This window comes from Gracilinanus agilis, chromosome 5, assembly GCF_016433145.1.
Source record: "Gracilinanus agilis isolate LMUSP501 chromosome 5, AgileGrace, whole genome shotgun sequence".
In the NCBI taxonomy this organism is placed as follows: Eukaryota; Metazoa; Chordata; class Mammalia; order Didelphimorphia; family Didelphidae; genus Gracilinanus; species Gracilinanus agilis.
This window is the reverse complement of record NC_058134.1, coordinates 22,654,759-22,677,013: the sequence shown is the minus strand read 5'-3', so window position 1 is coordinate 22,677,013 and position 22,255 is coordinate 22,654,759. Positions and strand designations below refer to the sequence as shown.

The 22,255-nt window shown below is 37.1% G+C and overlaps 1 protein-coding gene across 2 annotated transcripts in view; it reads right to left on the bottom strand.

Moving 5' to 3' along the window:
* DYNC1LI1 (dynein cytoplasmic 1 light intermediate chain 1) overlaps positions 1 to 22,255 on the bottom strand; it is a 47,073-nt gene that overhangs the window by 12,177 nt on the left and 12,641 nt on the right. The window contains exons 3-6 of one of the 2 annotated variants that reach the window (XM_044679956.1): positions 9,312 to 9,431; positions 8,250 to 8,480; positions 4,740 to 4,906; positions 1,480 to 1,573 (exon numbers count right to left, since the gene is read on the bottom strand). In XM_044679956.1, coding sequence (XP_044535891.1) covers positions 1,480 to 1,573; positions 4,740 to 4,906; positions 8,250 to 8,480; positions 9,312 to 9,431 — 612 coding nt within the window. The remainder of the gene's footprint in view (positions 1 to 1,479; positions 1,574 to 4,739; positions 4,907 to 8,249; positions 8,481 to 9,311; positions 9,432 to 22,255) is intronic. The other variant, XM_044679957.1, reaches the window with a different exon arrangement.

The following is a 22,255-nucleotide window of genomic DNA, read 5'->3' as shown; positions in this document are numbered from 1 at the left end:
TGTAAAAATCTGAGGGAAGGGTTGAGGGTATGGGAAGGAAACATTATTTTAAAATAAATTTATTCAATACTGAGAAAAATCTTATCCTAGAGGTTGTCCTCATTCACTTTCAACGTTCATGCACCTATCCTTCCAACACTATCCATCTAATGGGATTTGGATTCTTTGAAATTAATTAGCAAGAGATGAAGTGAGAAGCAAGACCAAATATCCTAGCTTCCATTCCATATTCATGTTTCTCAGGTACAGCATATGTAGTTGTGGTTAATTTTTCGAGGGGGAAGGAAGGGAGAAGAAGAATATTAGTTCCTAAATTGTCACATGACTTTCAGAGGACAAATGACCTTACAGAACACCAGCTTCCCCTTTTCCTATTCATCTGATTATACTCACATAAAAAGTGTCTGCTGAGGAATCTAATCTGTGGTATTTTTTGCTACAGGGACAGGAGGCAAATTAATAGGCATAAGGAATGGGACAGGAGTGGAAAAAGGGAAAAAGGAATACTACCAGCACATTGAGCCAGAATTATGATTACAGATATATTCAATACAACACTCAGTTTCCTAAAGGAATTAGAAAAAAAAAAGACAATTATTTTAGTGTTGTTTTTTTTCCCTAAAAATAGTACTCCATATACACTAGATTAAAAATGCTCAGTAGATAGAAAGCCAGGCCTGGAGTCAGGAAGACTTGGGTTTGAATTGGACCTCCAATGCTTGTTGGCTGTGTGATGCTGGCCACGTCCTTACTGCTCTTCTGCCTAAGAATCAATACTTAGTATCAATTCTAAGACAAAAGGTAAGGGTTAAAAAATTTTTTTTAAGTCCATTTTAGTTAATGCAGAGCCCTAGATTCTAAAGCATAACTAGTGACATGGGGCCAAGTCTTCAATAAGGCCACTTGATTCAGAATTAATATTGTTGATAGTGGTGAAGCACAGACCCCTGAGATCATCAGGATAAATGGAATCTACTTTAGTTGGCATTGCTCATTTGGCCCTTTCTATATGCTACATTTTAATGTGTTTGTTTTATGCCCCAAGTAGACTATAAGTGCTATGAAGACAATGCTTTCAACTTGAAGCCATATACATCTTTTAATCCCTGACAGTACTCAACCAGTGCCATGTACATGGTAGGCACTAATTAAGTATCTGTTAACTGACTTCATATCTTCAAAGCTTCAATCTCTATATTTTTAGCCAGTGTACTGAATAGATGGAATATTACCTCTTCCAGAGAACCAAATGAGTAGTATGATGGCAAGAAGATGGCAAGATAGGGAGAGATAAACGTCATGGATGATCTGCTAACTAGATAATTAGACACAAATAAGATGATTAAATGGGGTTCTTTCTCCTCAAAGTTTATAATGCTGGGAAATTCTATTAACTCAAATCCTTTCCCTCTATAAAGCAAATACAAATATTAATGTGCAGGTACAATCATTATACGATCCCAGATTTTAAAAGGATACACTGTAAACAAAACTTCCGGATATGTGATTGAATAAAGTCGAAGTGTTCATCTTTGTAATCATGTTCTTTTTCCAATACACTAATGGCATCGCACTGTTGAGTTAAAATAATAATGAAATTGCTGATGTATTAAATAAGATTAAAATTCACTTAAAATAAAACATAAACCTCATTTAATGAACTGTATTGCTGGAAAGGTGTCAAAATAAATGTTTGCATAAAATAATTTTAGTGATGAGCTTCTTCCACTATGCTAATGCTTCATCAAGGTCTAAGAGTACTAAAAGCAAGCTGTGGTGCTGAGCAGAAAAGGCTTTGAATATGGGCTTAGAGATAGATTGGAAAGGCTTAGCACCAAGAAGTTGGCCAAGAGACAATGAATTATTGGTCAGAGAAAGTAAAGATAGCCTACAAAGGCAGTGAGAAGTGGTGGAAGGAGGGAAGGCATATACACACAGATGAAGGGGAAAAAAATTATTTTCCCTATGATCTTCCATTTTCAAGAAGTGTTTCTATGAAAACATTTTCAAAATTCTTCCCCAAATATTGTTTGGGCCCATAGTCAGTCCTTCATGGATGTCAAAATGCTTTATTCATCATGTGTAAAGCACATAAGACAAATTTCTAGGGTTGGCCTGGTCTCAGCACTTCTTGTTCCAGTGCTGGAAGTGGTTTTGTTCCTTTATGCCTGCCAAGTGTCAGGAAAATCTGCTACCTCTTAAATCATTTAGGTTTTTAGTTTGTTATGAAAACATCTACTACATCTAAAATGTAAAGACTTTAGAACTATTATTAAGAAGGGAAAAGAAGAGGCTCTAGAGTCAATGGTCCTTCAAATTAAGGTTCTATAATTCCTTCCCTGTGTAAGCCTGGCCAAGCCATTTAACTTTAGGGTTCTTCAGTCACATCCTCGGTAAATGGCTTCTGAAATATACTCTAGAACTGTGATCCTAGGTCATGATCCTATGACAAGACAGTCTCTTATGGCACTAGCTTTCATGGACCTATGGTCTAATCATTAGGCCCAGGAAACAACGGGGCAAAATAAGTTGTTGGGGAAAACACTTCAAGAGGAAGTTTTAATCTGTTAAAGACTATAAAGGATTAAGATAGAAGAGGGTACACTTAAGTTTAACTGGCTAACTTAACTTTTCCATAAGAAATCTCTAGAATCTAAAATTCACTTAAGATCTATCCAAATATAAAAGCAAAGGCCTACCTTCATGCCCTTCAAAACTGGCCAGACTTTTCGTGACTTTGCTTAATTACTGACCTCCATGTTTCAGCTTTCTGCACCTTTTAAAATCAATGGTTTGCTGAAGAAGAGGCATGCCAACTAATGGCCAAAGAGAAACTACAGGTCTCTTGAAAATCATGGCTCTAAGAACAATAAAATGATTCTGAATGCTTCTACTTGCTAAACAGAAATTTATCGAGGGAAAAAGAAGGGATTAAAACATGTCTCACATTGCAGCCTTTTAAAAGAAACCCAAGCCATTCAAAATTTTTCCCAGAAGTGATGGGCAAGACTATTAAATGTTTGTTTTTATGATACTTCATTTTAGATCAAATTTCGATTTCTATGCTATAAACTTTAGAGTACAGTAGATTACCACATACTTTATAGCCATTCTATTCATTTTTAAAGTATTTCAAGAACATTATCATAATTTTGAATGATTAAAGATATATTATCCACAGCTTGGATTGTACTAGCAGTGTGGTACAATGAAAAGGATGGCCTTGAAGACCTAGGGTGTGGGTTCTAGAACCAGCTTTGCCATAGGCTAGTCCTGAATACCCTCCCATAGTTTCTCAGCCTCCATTTTTTGAGGAAGATGTTCTCTTGAGGTCTCTTACAAATCTAAAAACCCATGAGTCTATGACTCATTTCACACTTGTGTGTGGTCTGTAACACTCCCAGTTATAACACTGATTTTATGGGAAAATAAGACCCATCGAGGACATTATTTCCAGGAATATGCACAGCATGGGGAAAATATGGAAATGCTTGCTTACTGAGACTAACAAAAATAAGTAGGGGAAAAACTGAAGGATGTTTAAAAAAAGAAGATACATAGCAAAATACATTAATTAGAAAAAGACTATGAAGAACTTCAAAGAGAGAAAAGTAATTTTTAAGATGATTTAGAAATTCTTATTCCTTTTGATACTCATAGTTCGGTATTTTGTCACCTTTCCTAGTAATTTTTAAAAGGCTGATATAAAAAAGATAAAAAAAAATAAAAGACAAGAAATTAAATTTCCTAAGATTAAAGCTATTTGCTTTTGTCTTTCAGTTACATATGGAAAGCACTGGCTTGAATTTTTTTTTTTTTAAACCCTTAACTTCTGTGTATTGGCTCCTAGGTGGAAGAGTGGTAAGGGTGGGCAATGGGGGTCAAGTGACTTGCCCAGGGTCACACAGCTGGGAAGTCTGAGGCTGGATTTGAACCTAGGACATCCAGTTTCTAGGCCTGACTCTCAATCCACTGAACTACCCAGCTGCCCCTTGAAATTCTTAAACATCCTATCATTGATATTTAAACAAAAGTTCATAAACCTAGATTCATTGAAAGAGGGAAATTTCATATATAATTTTTCAAAAAGTAAATGTAGCTTTATTTCTTTAATGCAATAAATAAGTGAACTCAGCTAAGTAAGTGTTGTTTAGCAGAGGTCCTTCAAACCTCTTTTAAATGAATCATCACTTAGAAACAGTACACTTGTGTGCAATGAAGGCTGCTAAAATGCTTTATGTTTGTTCTTTAATTCGGGCACAGTATCAGTCCCATGCCCTGAAATTTTATTTACATCATCACTCCTTTATCAAATTCCTATCTCAAAATCAGTGCACAAGGGAACTGTAATCCAGTTATGTCTGAATTTGCATGAATTGTGAAAAACTGGGTTCTAAATTCATGAGGTTTTACTCTTGCTCATTTTTATTTAACAAAAATAAAAACTGGTATATTTTTACTAACACTTATCCCACTCTGGAATAGGATAATGGTACTGGCTACAAAAATAAGTAAAAACAGAAATGATTCCCAGTGATAAATTTATTCTTGAAATTACATCCTTTTAAAATAAGACTAACTAGGATTAATGTTGTGTTATATATCAATCAATTTTGAGAAATGTCTTCCTATTAGCCTATAATAATTGTCAGATAAGGTCAGGTTCATACTCAAAAAGCACAACCCCAACAAAGCAAAAGAATCCTCTATCCCTCACTAGCCCTGACATGAACACCAACCTTTGTGCAAACTACGAGCACTGGGACGCCTAAGTTATATGTGAGTGTGTCTGCACCCAGAGGTAACATGACACTATCATCTTTGTCTTCCTGTAATGTACTTCTTCTCTGTGGAGATGCTGGGAAATCTTCTCCTGGCTCTACATATTCTTGGAAATCTCTAATCACTGAAAAGCAAATAATAACACAATTCAAGTCACAACAGTTTCTTTTTGACAGGTAGGTTTTTCTTAATATTACCATCTAATTTTATTTCCTACTAAAATAATACTTATTCAGGCCTAAAAAGGGTACGTTACATTTGTTAACTTTCTAAAATATGCCTCATAGAAGAGATGATTTAAATAAAGATAATATCAACATTTATTTTTACAATGGCAAGTACAACATCCAACTGGAAAAGTGAGGAGAGGACCAGGGTTCTGGGACTGCTTTGCCTCTAGAATTAGAACAGGGAAAGGAACTGGATCTGGGCTGTAGGACTTGTGATAATTTCATCATGAGAGGAAATCCTTAGGGAAGACTAAGCACCTCTACCAGTGTAGACTGTTACTTTCTCTATAATTTGTCCTTTTGGAATGGGGCCTGGGCAGCTGGTGGTACACTACCAGAGTGTAGAACAGAGAGTCAGGAGGCCCTAAATTCCAATCTACCCATGGATACCTGGGCAAGGCTCAGTACCACTCTCAGCTTTAATTTCTTCATTTATAAATGGACAGAATAAGAGCATGTTTCTCACCAGGCTATTGTGAGGATCAAATAGATCAAAGAGAGATAACACATAGAAAGTACTTAACAAACCCTAAAGAATTGTGTAAATGCTAGTTGTAAGATTATTATTATTATTATATTAGTCCGTGGTGGGACTGAATCCAGTTCTTCCTAGCTTCAAAGTCTTCATCTACACACCAGGCTGTTTTCTATAATTATTATAAATACCACTTAAAGTTATACCTTTTCTAAACTATACTTTCATGAGATAATAGAAGATGCACAAAAATAAGCACTTTCAGAGAAAGAACCTATATCAATTTTAATAATAGCAAAATATTTATATATTTATCTTAGAATAACTGATTAAAACACTGATTATATATATTTAAGACCCATCCTAAAAGAGATTCCTTGCTTATGAAGGGCACAATGGATAGAGAAATTAAAGACCCAGAATCAAGTCTTGGCTCTTCCCTTTACCAACTATAATACTAGGAGCAAATGCCCTAATCTTTCTGACCCTATTTCTTATGCTCATAAGTGTCCTGCTTGACTCACAGGATTAGTTTAAAGAAAGTCACTTTGCAAACATGAAGCTCTATATGAATTTAAGCTGTTGGTTTTTTCCAGGGAAAGCAAAAACAGCTTAAGATTATGAGGTGAAGAAAAGCACATATTCTTTTGGAAAGGGAAAATATATACTTGTTCTCTCTCTTCTACAGTCATATATTCTTAATGTAAAAGACTATAGTGAAATAAAACCTAAAATTAAATTCAATTAAAAAACAGTAGGCTTACAATTAAATTGTCTTAATTAAATCTAGTTCCCAGTTATCCTTGATTACAACCTCATTTCCTTGAGAAAAGGCAAATTCTGGAAATAGTTTACCATTCTAATAAGGAAAGGAGAAGACAAAGGGGAAAGAGCTGCCCAGTCTTCTCCCTTTCCCTCCTCCTCACACTGAAGTTCAACAGGGGATCCAATGAGCTAAACTGTAGAAGCTCCATCAAAAATCCAGTTGAAGTCTTCAGTACTCCAAACTAGTTCCAATATCTTAAGTGAGTCATGAACAGCCAGCAACTGTGATTTTCAGTGCTAAATAGCCAGCTGCTCAACATGGCTGATGTGTGGATTTGTTTTGCTTGACTATACTTCTTGCTTCTGTTTATTTTTAATTTTTCATTCTGATTTTAACAAGTACCAAAAAGAGAGCATTTTAATGTACAAAGCAGAGCAGAGATAACAGGATTCCCTTGGATAAAGTGAATCCCTATGATAGACTGCATATACAACTTTGATAACAGAGAAGAGGAGTCAATGGGAAATGACAATGTTAGCAGAGAGAAGGACATCAGTAAAATATTTTATTTAAAAAAATCAGTTGCTGCTAAAACCCTAGGGAAAAAAATAGGAAAGGTATATCTTTGGTTCTCTCTTCCCTTTTTCCCCACACGGTACCAGACCTGGCACATAATGGATGAATTCCTCCAGGCCTACTGCTCTTCTCTCTCTCCTGCCCCAATGTCCCAAGATGCAGCAGAGGATAGTGGTGAGTATCTGGAATGTGGTCAAAACATCACTTCCCTCTCTGCCCCTTAAAATGCAAATAAATTCTACATGTATTACTTACCCTATCATCTTATTCTGAGAAAAGCTCTGTTAGATAAATGAGTGATTATATTTGTTAGAGTATAGCAAAGTTTGCTACTGATCTGATTTAATGTTGTTCATAATAACTTGGAATGAGGATTAAAACTCTTAGGAAGCCTTTACATTTTTAACAATGACCTTATTAGCCCAAACAAATGTTTAAGTAATTTTGAAGCTTGTAAAGAGATGTGGGACAAGAGATATGCAAGGTTAATGGTCCTTCAATATTCTGGGCTAACCATCATCTCCTTTTCTCTCCTCCTGATGAAGTAGATTCCACTCTGCTGCACAAACTTAGTCATGGAGCTAAATACAGGACAGAAAATTAGCATTGTAGCCACAACCATCCAATCTCTTCCTGCTTACCTTTACAACCCAAAAAATTAAGAGAAAAAGCAATCAGAGTAACAATTGAGCTACCAAACCCATGAATAAAGAGGGAATCTCTTGTTAATCATGACGACTAGGATAATTGAGATTGTCTCTCAAGGATTAATGTAACAGATTTTAGAAGTGAGTTTAAAAAATGAAGTGACTACTGAGTTAGCTGAAAAATCCTAGGACACACCTGAATGAATGGAGTGGTATATGGCAGGCACAGTCCTAGAGACCCTGCCACCAGCAGAGGCCATCTGCCATGGCTGGGTGACATCACTTGTGTAAGCCTGAGCTTCCCTACCTCTAAAATAAGGGGGTTGGATTAGGTGATCTCTAATGGCTTGTTCTGTTTGTGACTCTATGATCAAAAACAATGTTAAACTGTTATTAAATAATAAAATTTGGTCATTATGGAGTTGAGGATTTAAAATTAAATTCTTGAGAAATTAACAAATACATGTGCTAAGCTCGAAACACAGCAGTCTCAATGATTATTATTTAAATCTGAATTACAACCTTAATTATAGTTTACGATCTTAGCACATGGAGGCACACTAGCAAATCTATAGTCTTTCACCTTGAGATCAGGAAGACAGGGCTTAGTTTCCTAAGATAATGAAATAAAGTCCTTATTTAAATAATTATTCATAGGAATAAGTACACCATGAATTTGATAATCAGTTTTCAAATATCACTGATTAAAAATTGAATACCAGCATAAATGTACATAGAATTTAAAGCTACATTAGTAGTTCTAAAATACTTACATTTCTGTTCCATTTCTTTCATTTCCTCAGGAGGAATTTTGAGTTTATCAATATGTTCTCTCACGACACTTGCCCATTTTTGTAAAGAATCCAAAGCAGTCCAAGGCTTTGACATGTCAACAACCAGAATAACTAAAGTGTCTCTCAGAGAGTTGGCTTCCATTGCAAATTTAAGGAGTCCTTTGTGATACAGGTCTCCATCTAAGATCCACACATTACATCTTGTTTGATCTGTATCAAAGTGAAAGACAGATTTTGGTAATTCTTTAGAAGTTATTCCTAAAAAGTTAGGAAATACACAAACTTTTATAAAATTATCTCATTATTTTTAAACATTCTGTGTATTCTCCAAGAAAGGCAGTATCAAAGGTAAAAGAAAATCTTTAAAGTAATCATCTATTCATTAAGCAATGAGATTATTGACAACTTGACCTTTCTGAAAAGGGCCAGATACTAGACACTCAGGCTATCTGACTGCCTCTTTCCCAAATCACCAAACACTAATGGTATACACATCTATAATTCACTCAAAAGATAATGTGCATATTAGAAGATTACTAAAGAGATGAGAATTTTTGTTCTAAAGTGGGGTTGGTAGCAGAGACTAGATAAGTGATCAGAGAAGGTAAAGAGAAAAACAGGTCACTGCTTCAGTTTTAAATAGTATCTGAGCTGAAAAAAGAAAGGACTATCTGAGGAAACCAGAAAGTTACAGTCCTTTCTTTTCTTTTCTTTTTTTTTTAAAACCCTTAACTTCTGTGTATTTGCTCCTACATGGAAGAGTAGTAAGGGTGGGCAATGGGGGTCAAGTGACTTGCCCAGGGTCACACAGCTGGGAAGTGTCTGAGGCCAGATTTGAACCTAGGACCTCCCATCTCTAGGGCTGGCTCTCCATCCTCTGAGCTCCCAGCTGCCCCACAGTCCTTTCTAAAGAAAGACTGCAGCCAGTGTACTTAAATATTTAAAGAACAGAATTCTCTTGAAGTTTCCCAAAGGAGAAGACTGAATATAATGTGGATCTCTATCACTCTAACAAGCATGTTACTGACTGCTGCTACTCACCATCTCTGTCCTCATCATGAACGCTCAAGTACAAATACTCAGCACCTCTCCCTTTCTTGCATTCCTCTGGTCTTCCTTGGATTCTCCCTATCAAGCTTGTTTTTCCAGCTCCGTCTTCACCTAGAAAAATTGTAAATGGTATTTTAGGCAAACATATAAATTCTAGTTTTGTTTTGTTTTTTTAAACCCTTGTACTTCTGTGTATTGGCTCCTAGGTGGAAGAGTGGTAAGGGTGGGCAATGGGGGTCAAGTGACTTGCCCAGGGTCACACAGCTGGGAAGTGGCTGAGGCCGGGTTTGAACCTAGGACCTCCTGTCTCTAGGCCTGACTCTCACTCCACTGAGCTACCCAGCTGCCCCCTTCATCTCGCCTTTTTAATCAATTGACAAATCCTGTCAACTTGGCAACACTGCCAACAGCCTGATAGGTCCTTACCACCTCACACATGGACTATGCCAATAGTTTGCTGGCTCATGTTCCTGCCTCAAGTCTCTCCCCACTCTAGTATAACCTTCACTTGACTAACAAAGTGATTTTCCTCTTGAGCACTGGTCTGCCTAAGTCACTCTCCACTGCTCACTAACCTCCAGCTGCTCTCTGTCTCTCCAAGATCACATATAAAATCTTGTTTGGCTTTCAAAGACCTTCATAACCTGGTCCTTCCTAACTTTCCAATCTTCTTACACTTTCTATCACTGATCCATCCCCAAAGCACTCTGTAATCCAGGGACACTGGCCTCTAGCTGTTCCTTGAATGAACTATTCCATCTCCTGAATATAAGCATTTTTACTGGAACTCTCTCCCTTCTCATTTTCTGCCCCTTGGTTTCTTTCAAGTATCAGTTAAAAAATCATCTTTTACAAGAAACCTCTCCTAAACCCCTTAATGCTAGTAACTTCCCTCTGTTGATTAACTTCAAGTTATCCTACAAATAGGCTATTTGCTCATAGCTATTATAAAATCATTAGATGGTGTCTTCTCCTAGTAGATGGTGAGCAGAGACTGTTTATTATCATTCTTTGTATCCTCAATACTCATTAGGACAGTGCCTGGAGAAATTTAATGAATGCATTTTCATTGACTGGTTCTATAGAGATGTTAGTTATTATCATGACTATTATTACGTTACCTAATTTTATCTTTACAACAAAATCTTCAAGCAAAGTCTAGATGAGCACTTATTAGGAATTTATATAAGATGTAAACTGTCTAGTTATGTAAAGGGCTGCTGAGAACTCTCCCAATTCAGATTCTCATATTCTGGAATACCATAGATATTATCTCCATTTTAAAGACAAGGAAACAGAGGTTCAGTGAAGTAAGGTAACTTTCCTAGGAATCCACAATTAATAAGTTTAAGATGCAACAAATCCAATAATCACCTGCCTAAAAGCTCAGCATGATTCTACTGCAGTATGCTCTCAAGAAAAGCCAGATTCTTGCTTGCTTAGCCAGCCTAGGAAGTTAGAATTTGGAAAATAAGGCACTATGTCTTAAGTTCATGAAGTGAGCAACTTTAACTTACTATCTAGTCGTCAAAATGATGTTACATTCCCCTTCCCCGACCCTCCTCAACCCCCCACCTCCTTCACTGGAACTGTAATTAGTTTTAAAAGAGAAGACTGACTTTAAAACATTTGATACCTGCTAAAGTCCTATTAGATGAATTCAAGGTCTCTATAGGTTATATATATATATATTAGACTTCCATTCTGATGGCAAACCTTACTGACTTTGGAGTATAATTTTTTCCACCTCTATATTTTCCATATGAAAGAACTGTTCTATTCCTCCTAAAGCCTCTAATTGCATAAAAAAAATTTTCTTTTCCTATGCTTCTTTCCAACAGTTAAGGATTTTTATTTGTTCTTCTCAAACTCAGTTCTGACTCTGATTTTAAACTCTCATATATGAAGATAGCTAAACCCTAAGTGTCTGAAAGTCCATCAATAGATAATCCATTCTTATTTTCAAAAATACTAATAAACAAAAAAGTATAATTAGTGTGTGTATGAGAGAGTGATAAAGATAAAATAAGGGTAACCATTTACTTATAAAAGGCTTTGGGAAGTGAACAATTGGTTAAGAAAATGTCTAGGAATGGGATTTGGATGTTTGAATGACAGCTTAAAACACAGAAAAGATATAATAAACCTGAGATGGATAAATACTTATAACATGGGCTATTAGGAATGCATTTGCATATAAACTTGTATATCTTGCCAAAAGAATGGAAAAGGATCATAGACTAGCCACAATACAGGGAAAAGAATGAGTAGTGATACTCAGAAACTCATAGGAGAAACAAAATTTCAAAAAGGAAATCAGCATTAATAAAACCACTGGCTCTAGCTCTGTATTTAGAAGCCCAAAAAAGGTAAACTAGAGACGCTTGAGGAAAGGGGATAACAATTATTTCACAGGTATCACGAGACTAAGATTTAGAATATGGCCCTGGAAAAATGTATCTAAGGCAAAAGGAACAGGACAAGTGAAAAAAGGGGAGAGGAGATTAGAATGACATTATATACTAAGAAAATTCACTCCTGAGGAAATTCAGGAAGAAAAAAGGGAGAAGCCTCTCCTTTTTGGTAGTGTGTAAAAGAATATAAATATTGGTAGAACAGAAATAATGTGTTTTTGTTGGTGAGAGAACTGAAATGAGCCTAGCTGGGTTCGCTACCTTCTAAAAGATAACATCATTAAGAGAAACTGGGCTATTATAAATTGCTCTTAGAGAAAGAGCTCTAGCAGACACCCAGATCACTACTGCATCCCCCATTACTAATATACCATGTTTCTGTGCCAGGCTTGTGATGTTTCTCAAAATCCTTCTGGTTGCAAAAGGAGAAATGATGAGAACCTTGGGCTAGGTGAAAAGGAAAATAATTGCTTCATTTTGGAATCTGCGCTATCAAAAGAGGAGAAAGTTTGGTTTAGTCTAGCATACACATCAACTTTTAGGAGGACTGATTTCAAAGGATTCAGAGAGAGAATAAGTAAGATCTCACAATTTTTTAGAGAAAGGCAGATCAAGTGGGATGGGAAGCTCTCAAGAATGAAACTCTTTAGGTATAAAGAGAATTTTGTCAGTGAGGTGAGAGTGACATGGAACGCCCAAGACTAACTCAGAAGATGACTGTCTACCCATGTCACTTTACTTTCATACCTAGGTCTCCCTTTGCCAAGGTATTTCTCCCCACCTTTTTTACTACTTATTTTTCAGTGAATAATATCCTCTTTTCCACCATCCCAAAGATTTTGAACTGCTACTTGTCATGGTACAAGTTCTGCTCTCTTTTCCACCCTGCCCCCTAGATTCCTCAACTCTAGCCCCCAAATGCCCCACTCTAAAACTCCCTCCTCTTTCCTGAATGTTCATTCCTTAAATAACAAACTGAACCTTTTTCTTTCCTTCACTCACTGAACCCTAGAGCCTTCCTGATGACACAAATTCCCTTGCCACACTTTCTAGCACTGGTTGCTCCGAGTTATTCATTGGTCACAGAGCTATAAAACTCCTTGTTCCTCATCAGCATTTCCAGGCTCTATTCCTCTAATATCATCGCTCTGTAACCTTTCTTCATACTAAGAGACTTCACCACACAAAATAACACCCCCCCACACTATAACCTCTCATTTCACATGGCCTACTACTCCTCTACCCCACTTCAGTTCCAGATAGATCCACATACCTTGATCCCTCAATAATACACAATAACACACAAGTATTCCACTTTCAAGGTCATGGACTTTTAAATTCTCTAATCTAATTACAATCCTTTGTCATTCCATATATTCCCGATGGCTTGTGACCTTTAATAGCTAGTATTTATTAAGTTCTTAACATTTGCAATATTATCTCATTTAGTCTTCACAACAACCCTGGGTGGTAATTTCTATTAATATCCCCATTTTAACAGATGAGGAAACTAAGGGGAAAAGAGGTAAATAACTTGCTTAAGGTCACAGAGCCAGTAAGCATTTGAGACTAAATACACAATTCTGGTCTTCTTGACTTCAGGTCCAGTGCTATACTGCACTGAGTCATCCAGTTGGCTCTCACTACAAGTTCAAATTTCTCCATCCCTTGGTTCTTTCCCAGGCTATCACCTCTACATTGCCTACATTCTCTTTCTACTCATCTTGATCCCCGTGGTGCACCAGATGAAGTCTACTGTCTTCTTCCCTGTCTCTTCCCCTTGTAAGCCTCAGCTCTGGATTACTCCCATCACCCTCCATCTTTGTTTCTACATACCCTCTACAGAACGAAGCTGGAGCAAATGACAAAATTCCAGCCCGGGTCCACTACAAATTTCTGTTACATAATCTCAACTGGGCCTTCACTGTAGCAAAGCAATTCTTTCACACCTACTTAAATTGACTCACTGTTCCAATTCACCCCGGCTTTTCTAGACTTTCTCATCTCTTCTCAATCCTTCCATGGTTCCTTCCCCCCATTCTTTCAGCTAAGAACTGTATCTCATATTTTACTGAAAAAAACTGAGATTATTCACTGAGCATTTATTCTATCCCCCTTCTCCTCTCTCACATCACTCGGATACCTTCCCCCATACCTACCCTTCCAGACCTTTCTCACACATGAAGAGGTGGCTCATTCTCACCAAGGCAAAGCCTTTTCTATGTACAAGTGATCCCATTACACTCTGTCTCTTCCAGCAGATAGCCTCCTTTATCATTCCTACTCTTGGCATAAGCTTCAATCTATCCCTGTTTACTAATTGATTCTCACAGCCTATATACATGCCCATGTTTCCCCTAACCTCAAAAAGCCTAAATGTGATCCATGCTATTATTATCCCCATTTTACAGGTGAAGAAACTTCAAGGCCCCTCCTTACCTTCCCAGTCTTCTCATACCTTACTTCCTAACATATACTTTATGGTCCAGTGACCCTGGCTTCCAGGAAACTCCATCTCTTTATTGAGAATTTTCACTGTTCCTCCCCCATTCCTGGAATTCTCTCCTTTCTCATCACCACCTTTTGGCTTCCCTCAAGTCTCAGTTAAAATCCCACCTTCTCTGATCCAGGACAATCCCGAGGGACTTATGAGAAAGAATGCTGTCCACATTGAGAAAAAGAACCGTGGGAGTAGAAACACAGAAGGAAAACATGATTTATCATTCGTTTACACGGGTATATGATTTGGGGTTTTAGTTTTAAAAGACTGCTCTATTGCAAAAATGAATAATATCAAGCGAGAACATTTGTATAACCCAGTGGAACTGCTTGTCAGTTCTGGGAGTGGGGAGAGAAGAAGGGAGGGAAAGAAAATGAATCATGTAAACATGGAAAAATATTGTAAAAAATAAAATAAAATCCGATCTTCTACAAGAAGCCTTTCCCAATCTCTCTTAATGCTAGGGCATTCTCTGTTGATTAGCTCCAACTAATTCTGTCTATAGCTTACTTATACATAGTTGTTGGCATGTTGTCTTTCCCCATTTGTGAGCTCCTTGAGAGCAGAGCCCGTTTTTTGCCTTCTGTCCTGGCAATTCCAGTACTAAGCCTGGAATGTAGCAGATGCCTAATAGACATTAGATGATTTGAAATAAAACAAAGACAGAAAAAGTCCACTGGATTTACTGGCTGAGAGGGTATTTGGAACCTTGAAGAAAACAATTTCATTCATGGTATGGAGTCAGAAGCTATACTGCCAGTAAGAAGTGAGAATGAGGAGAGGAAAGAGACACTAAGAACCTAGATGACCCTTTCTAGGAGTAGAGCTAAATGGCAGGCAGGCAGCAAATATTTCTTTTTCCTCCCTTTTTTTATTTAGAATATTTTTCCATGGTTACATGATTCATGATCTCCCCCTCTTGCTCTTTTCTCCCCCTTCCCAAAGCCAACAAGGAGTTCCACTGGGTTATACATGTATCATTGTTCAAAACCTATTTCCATGTTATTCATATTTGCAACAGAGCGATCCTTTAACATTAAAATCCTAATCATATTCCTATCAAACTACATGATTGATCACATGTTTTTCTTCTGTGTTTCTGCTCCCATAGTTCTTTCTCTGGATGTGGACAAAGCTCTTTCTCATAAGTTCCTCTGGATTGTCCTTGGGTCATTGCATGCAGCAAAATATCTCTGAAGCATTTACTATGTGTTAGACACTCTGCTAAGATCTGGGGATACAAGGAAAAGCAAAAATACAGTCCCTGCAGGAGTTCTCATTCAAATGGGGAAGAAAATATGCAAATAACTCTGGACATTCAAGATACAGAGTATAAATGGGAAGTACTCTTTTTAAAAATTCAATTTTATTTTTATTTTCTATTCCAATTCTCTTCCTCCCTCTACCCCTCCTCCACCCTTTGAGAAGGCAAGAATCACAACAAATAGAAAGTAAGGGGAGATAATGCACAGGGTATGGAGAGGAAAGGGCAAAAGCAGGAAAGATCTCTTGAAGAAGGTGAGGACTGAACTGAGTCTTACAGAACACAGGGAAGTTAGGAGTCAGAGGTGAGGAGGGAGCTCATCTCAGGCACTAGGGACAGGCTTTGAAAATGCCTGGGAACAGAGGTGAAGTGTCTTGTTTGAGGAATCCATCACTGGACCACAGAGAATATGGAGGGGATTAAAGTATTTGAGCAACTGGAAAGTTAGGAAGGGGCCAATTCGTGAGAAGCTTTAAATGCCAATTACAGGCTTTTTATATGTGATCCTAAAGGTCAAAAATTAAGACATCCTAGAATATTGGGGGGAAGGGGGTTGGTAGAAGCAGAGTCATATCTGCTCCTCAGGAATAGCATGTTGACAGTCAAGACCAATCCAAAGGCGGCTGCAGTAATCCAGGTAGAAGGCTTGTACGAGGGTGAGTGGAGAGTCATGTATAAGAGAGATTGTAAATTTTGCCATAAATAGGATATATAGAGTGAATGACAAGTCAGGGATGACACAGAGTTTCTGATGAAGTGTGCCATTATATAGACATATAAACTGTTTTTTTCAATTCTTGCTCTGCACCAGATGTGGAACTAAACACAGGGGTTACATACAAAGAAAGGCCCAAACCATTCCCAGGCCCAAAACACACATCAGTTATTGATAAACAGGGTTCTAGAAAGGGAGGTTAGCAGAAATAGGCACCTGAAGGGGTCTGGGGAGGAGACAGTGGGGTTGTGGCTTGGCTGCCAGGGCCCTGACAGGTGACACTCAACTACTGGAGCACTCACCTACTGGAGGACAAAAAAATTGTCAACTCAAGTTACCTATGGGGAGGAGATGGTTAGAAAGTGGGAACTATCTTTGTTAATAGGGGAAATTATGATGACTAAAAATATAAGTATGATGCATTTGTGGGACAAGTCACAAAATTAATGCAAGAAGCAGACAGAGCTAATTAAGTCGAATGCTCATAGTTTACAAAAGACAAAACCAAAGCCTAGAAGCTAGTTGGTGGCTATCACCTAGTGTCTCAAAAAGGCCAACAGGGTGGCACCCCATTCTCTCCTCTCACTCTCAACCCCAACCCCCTATGATCTGGCTTCTGACCTTTTTCATTCCACAAAAATGGCTCTTTCCAAAGTGACCAATGATCTTTTAGTGGCCAAGTCCAATGGCCTTTTTTCAATCCTCATTCTCCTTGGCCTCTCTGCAGCCTTAGTGGCTCACTCTCTCCTCTTGGATACTTTCTTTCTAGTTATCCAGACACTCCTCTCTCCTGGTTCTCTCTTCCTACCCATCTGACCTCTCCTTCTAAGTCTCAAATACAAGGTCACACCCTTAAATAGTAAGTATCCCTCAGAGTTCAGTCCTGAGTCCTCTTCTCTTCTTCCTCTATACTACACATGGTGATCCCCATCCACACCCATGGATTTAATGACATCTCTATGCTTATGATTCTCAAATCTACCTACCCTGCCCCAAACTCCTTGCAGACATCCAACCTCACATCTTCTTAAACTTGACACATCCAAATCAGAACACATTATCTTTTCTCTGCAAACCCTGCCCCCCCACTTTTCCCTATTATTTCATCCTCTCAGTCTCAAAATCTAAGCATCATCATTGATTCCTCATTATCTCTCATCCCACCATAACTGTTTGCCAACACCTGCTGATTTCAACTTTTCGTCAGACACTGCTACTTGTCTGACGCAAGTTCTCATTACCTCATGCCTGGATCACTGCATTAAAATGCTTGGAATGGGGGGTCCTGCCTGCCTCAAGTCTTTCCCCACTGTAAGTCATCCCCCATTCAGGCACAAAAGTGATTTCCCTAAAGCACAGGTCTGATCAAAACTCCAGTAGTTCCCTGTTGCCTTTAGAACAAATACAAAAGGCTCTGTTTTAGCATTCAAAGCCCTTTAACTTCTTATGTCCTACTCTCCTACAAACTCTTTGATCCAGTGACAGTGTTCTCCTGGCTGTTTCAGATACCTCATCTCTTGAATCCCAGCATTATCTCTGGCTGTCTCTCAAGCCTGGAACACTCTCCCTCTTCTGCTCCAATTACTGACCTCCCTAGCTTCCTTTAAGCCATGACTAAAATTCCACTTTCTACAGAAAACTTTCCCTAACTCCTCTTAATTCCAATGTTTTCTCTCTTTTAATTATTTTCTATTTATCCTTTATAATTCTATCTCTCCCATTAGATTGTAAGCTCCTTTATATCCCCATGCTTCACATAATGCCTAGTATAACACAGGCACTTGATAAATGTTTATTGATGGAATGAAATTGTACTAACCTATATATATGGATGTGTGTGTGTGTATATATATATATTGCCCAACCAGTTTAAATTTAGTTTTCCCCCAATTACATGTAAAAACAATTTCCAACATTTTCAAAGAATATTGTCTCAAATTCTTTCCTTCCTTCCCCCAAATCCTCCACTCCCCTTGAGATAGCTAATCCATATTTTAAAAATTAAACTGTATTTTCAGATTAGCATTCTCTCTCTCACACCCTCTCCCCAAATTGAGAAAGCAAGAAAAACAAAACTCCTGTTACAAGCATGTATAGTTAAGCAAAAAAAAATTTTTGTTTGGTCTTTGAATTTTAGGTCACATTAGCCTGATTAAAAAAAAAATGTCTTGGGCAGCTGGGTAGCTCAGTGGAGTGAGAGTCAGGCCTAGAGACAGGAGGTCCTGGGTTCAAACCCGGCCTCAGCCACTTCCCAGCTGTGTGACCCCGGGCAAGTCACTGACCCCCACTGCCCACCCTTATCACTCTTCCACCTATGAGACAATACACCGAAGTACAAAGGTTAAAAAAAAAAAAAAAAAAAAAAAAAGTCTTAATCTGTATTGAGTCTATTGGCTCTCCATCTAGCTGGAGGAGGGCAGATTGTTTTCTCTTGAGTCCTCTGGAATTTCAGTTGGTCACTGTATTGATTGACATTTTTCAAGACTTTCAAAGTTATTTGTCTTTACAATATTGTAATCCTACTAAATTGTTCTCTGCATTCTGCTCACTTCACTCTGTATCAGTACAAGGTTTTCTATGTTACTCAACAACCATACCCTTCATCATTTCTTAAAGCACAAGAATATAGAACAGCTATCTCCTAATTTCCTTTTCTGAATGCTTTTTGCTTCATGGTGTTTAAAACTGTTACACATTTGAAATGCCACACCAGGTTCATACTGATTAAGGATTCTGTCTCAGACAATGGTCCTTTAGGGATATCATAAAAAGGTGCAATGTCTTCTATAACCAAAGGTTAAGAACATATCACAAATATTGTTTCCTTTAATAACCTGTTTGTTATGATCTATCATCCAAAAACTTAAATCATTCTTAAAAATGTATTTCCAGTTCACTACCCTCTATGTGCAACATATAAAATAAGTAAAAGTGATGTAAACAAGCATGTTTATCAGTAACTTATTTTTTATTTCTCTGAAGCACTGACAAGATCTCAAAGCACTTTAGTCTGGCTAATCAAAAATGAGAAAATTATTCATCATAATTTTAGAAGCACACAATGAACCTGTTAATATTTTATATTTAAACAGTTTAGGTTATTTCCTCTTCCACTATATTTCCCCCCTCAAAAAATGTAAGCTTCTTGATGGCAAGGCTTATTTTTGGTTTTGTCTTTGTGATTCCAGCACTGAACAACAGTGCCTCACATATATTAGGTACATAATAAATGCCTGGATGAATCAAATAATAGTCATATCTGACATTTATATATTACTCTCTAATCTATACAGCAATCTGTAGCCATCCTCTCATTTGATATATAATAATAGAAAACAAGAAAATCTTGTACTAATGTAGAGTGAAGTGAGTAGAATGCAGAACAATAATATATAATAATATAATAAAGTTTTCATGCTATCATGACAGATTGGAAACTGAGTCAGCAATGCTGCAGGACATATCCCACCAAGGTTACATAGCTAAAAGTGCAGGGATTGAAATCCATGTGTAAAATGATCACCTTAAAAATGGGGGTTAGATTCTACTGCAGTATACTTGTGACCTCATCACTCCAGGCACTCTCTCCCTCCAATGGTTTCCTTAACCCTGGTCTGGATTATTTCCCTTCAGTGCATTACTTGACAGAGAGCAGCTTCCTGAGAGATCTCCTAGCTTATCCTGTGGCCTAGTTCAGTACTTGAAAAAGATTAGTGTCGTCTGCTGAGAGAGAGAGGACTTCTTAGAATTGCTAGTTTTCTTCAAAGCTCAGCTCAAGGGTCACTTTCTGTATGAAGCTTTTCCTGATCTCCATTCCCAACAAATGACTTTGAACTTATTTCATAAATAAATACACATGTCTATATTACATATATTTATATGTCTATATGCACATATACAAATATATGCATGTGCGCACACACACATTTCCTCATTTAGAATGTAGGCTCTCTGAGGGCAGGACTTTCATTTTTGTCTTTAGTACCTAGCACACAGTGGGGGTTTAATAAAGGTCTTCCTATTCCTGACTATTTACAAAAATGTTGACTAATTATAGCCCTGGCCCTGATCTTTATAGCATCCTAAAACTGATATGTTTTATTCAGAGACAGATTCCTGCTTTGATCTAGAAATTACTGTGGCTTTCCATTGGTCAGTCTCATTGTTAGTCATCTGCTTTTTTCATCATCTCCGTTCAGTGAATGCATTACTGCATATAACTTCTTTAAAAGTCATCTTAGTAGTACTATAGTGGTTAGATAATTACTAGGATATGTGACCTTGGCAAGTTACTTAACCTCTGTATGCCTCATTTTCCTCAACTGTAAAATGAGGCTAATCATATCATTTACCTCCCAAGGTTGTTATTAAGTTCAAAAGATAATATTCATAAGGTGCTCAGCACAGCACCTAGCATTTAAAGTAGGCACTATATAAATACTAGCTGCTATTGTTAAAATTTAAAAACAAAAACCCTTCTCTATAACCATGTAGCAGCCACCTTTTCCCATTCTTCCCATAATGGGAGAAAATGCCTTTGGCAAAAAGGATATCCAGATTTTACTACCTGAATTCTTTTTCTATCCTTCTCAATTCTAGTGGCTTTCCTCAGATATCAGTTCTGAAATAATCAAGGCCCCTAAAACACCTGGTACCAAGGAAAATCTTGGCTCCCCTTCTAAACTGAAAGAGGCAGGATGAAACAGCAAGAGAAATTCCATCCAAAACAATTACAAAATGCATAAATATCTGAGTTTTTAACCTATCAACACATACCACAAGATTTTTATGAATACAACTTATAAATCACTCTTCAAAGCAATAAAGGAAGATAAATAATTGGAAACATTCATTGGGCCACATCGAAATAATAAAAATGATAGTATCCAAGTCAATGCAGAGCCTTAGTGCAATATTAATCAATTATGAAGGGGAAACTCAGGCAAAATAAAATTCATTTGGAAGAACAAAAATCTGATAAAAAATAAGAAAAAGCATGATTGAAGGGGGGATAGCATTATTATGCAAGAACTGTACTAAACAATTGGGATACAAATAGAAGCAAAGAATAAAATACAAGCATTGCCATACATAAAATTCTATTCTAAAACAGTAGTCAACAAAACTTTGTGGCAATAGTTAAAAAACAGAAAAGTAAATCAGTGAGAATGGAACTAGACAAAGAATCTAAATAATAATCTAGGCTCCCTCCATATTTTAGCAAGCTGTATCTTAGTAAATCCTTTAGATTATACAATTCCCAATTCTACATTATGATATGCATGCATAATGGCTTTCATAGTTAAAATAATACCACTATATGGCCTATACCTATGACTTCCTAAAGCACGTGTAGAAGCCCCTATTGCAGGCTCAATAGTTTTAGCAGCTATTCTACTTAAATTAGGAGGGTATGGTATTATACGAATTACAGTATTTATTGAACCCATAACTATACACTTATTTTATCCATTTATTATTCTATCTATATGAAGAAGGATCATGACTAGTTCCATCTGCATACGTCAAATAGACTTAAAATCACTAATTGTTTACTCATCAGTAAGTCATACAGAACTAGTTATCATTGCTGTCTTTATAATACAGTTGACACAGTTTCATAGGAGCTACTGTATTAATAAATGCCCACCGCCTTACGTCCTCTATACTATTCTGTTTAGCCAACACTAATTATGAACACATTCATAGTCGAACAATAATCCTTGCTTGAGGTTTATAACTAATACTACCACTAATGTGCACCTGATGATTATTAGCTAGTCTAGCTAATCTAGCCCTACCACCATCAGTCAATCTTTTAGGGTAACTAATAGTAATTGTATCATCATTCTCATGATCAAATTTCTCTATTCTACTATTAGGAGTTAACACAGTTATTACAGCTCTATGTTCTTTATATATACTGATTACCTCCCAACAAGGTAAATTAATCCACCACTTAACTCCTATTTACCCCTTATTAACACACGAACACATACTGATAACTCTCCATATTCTATCATTAATTATGCTATCATTTAA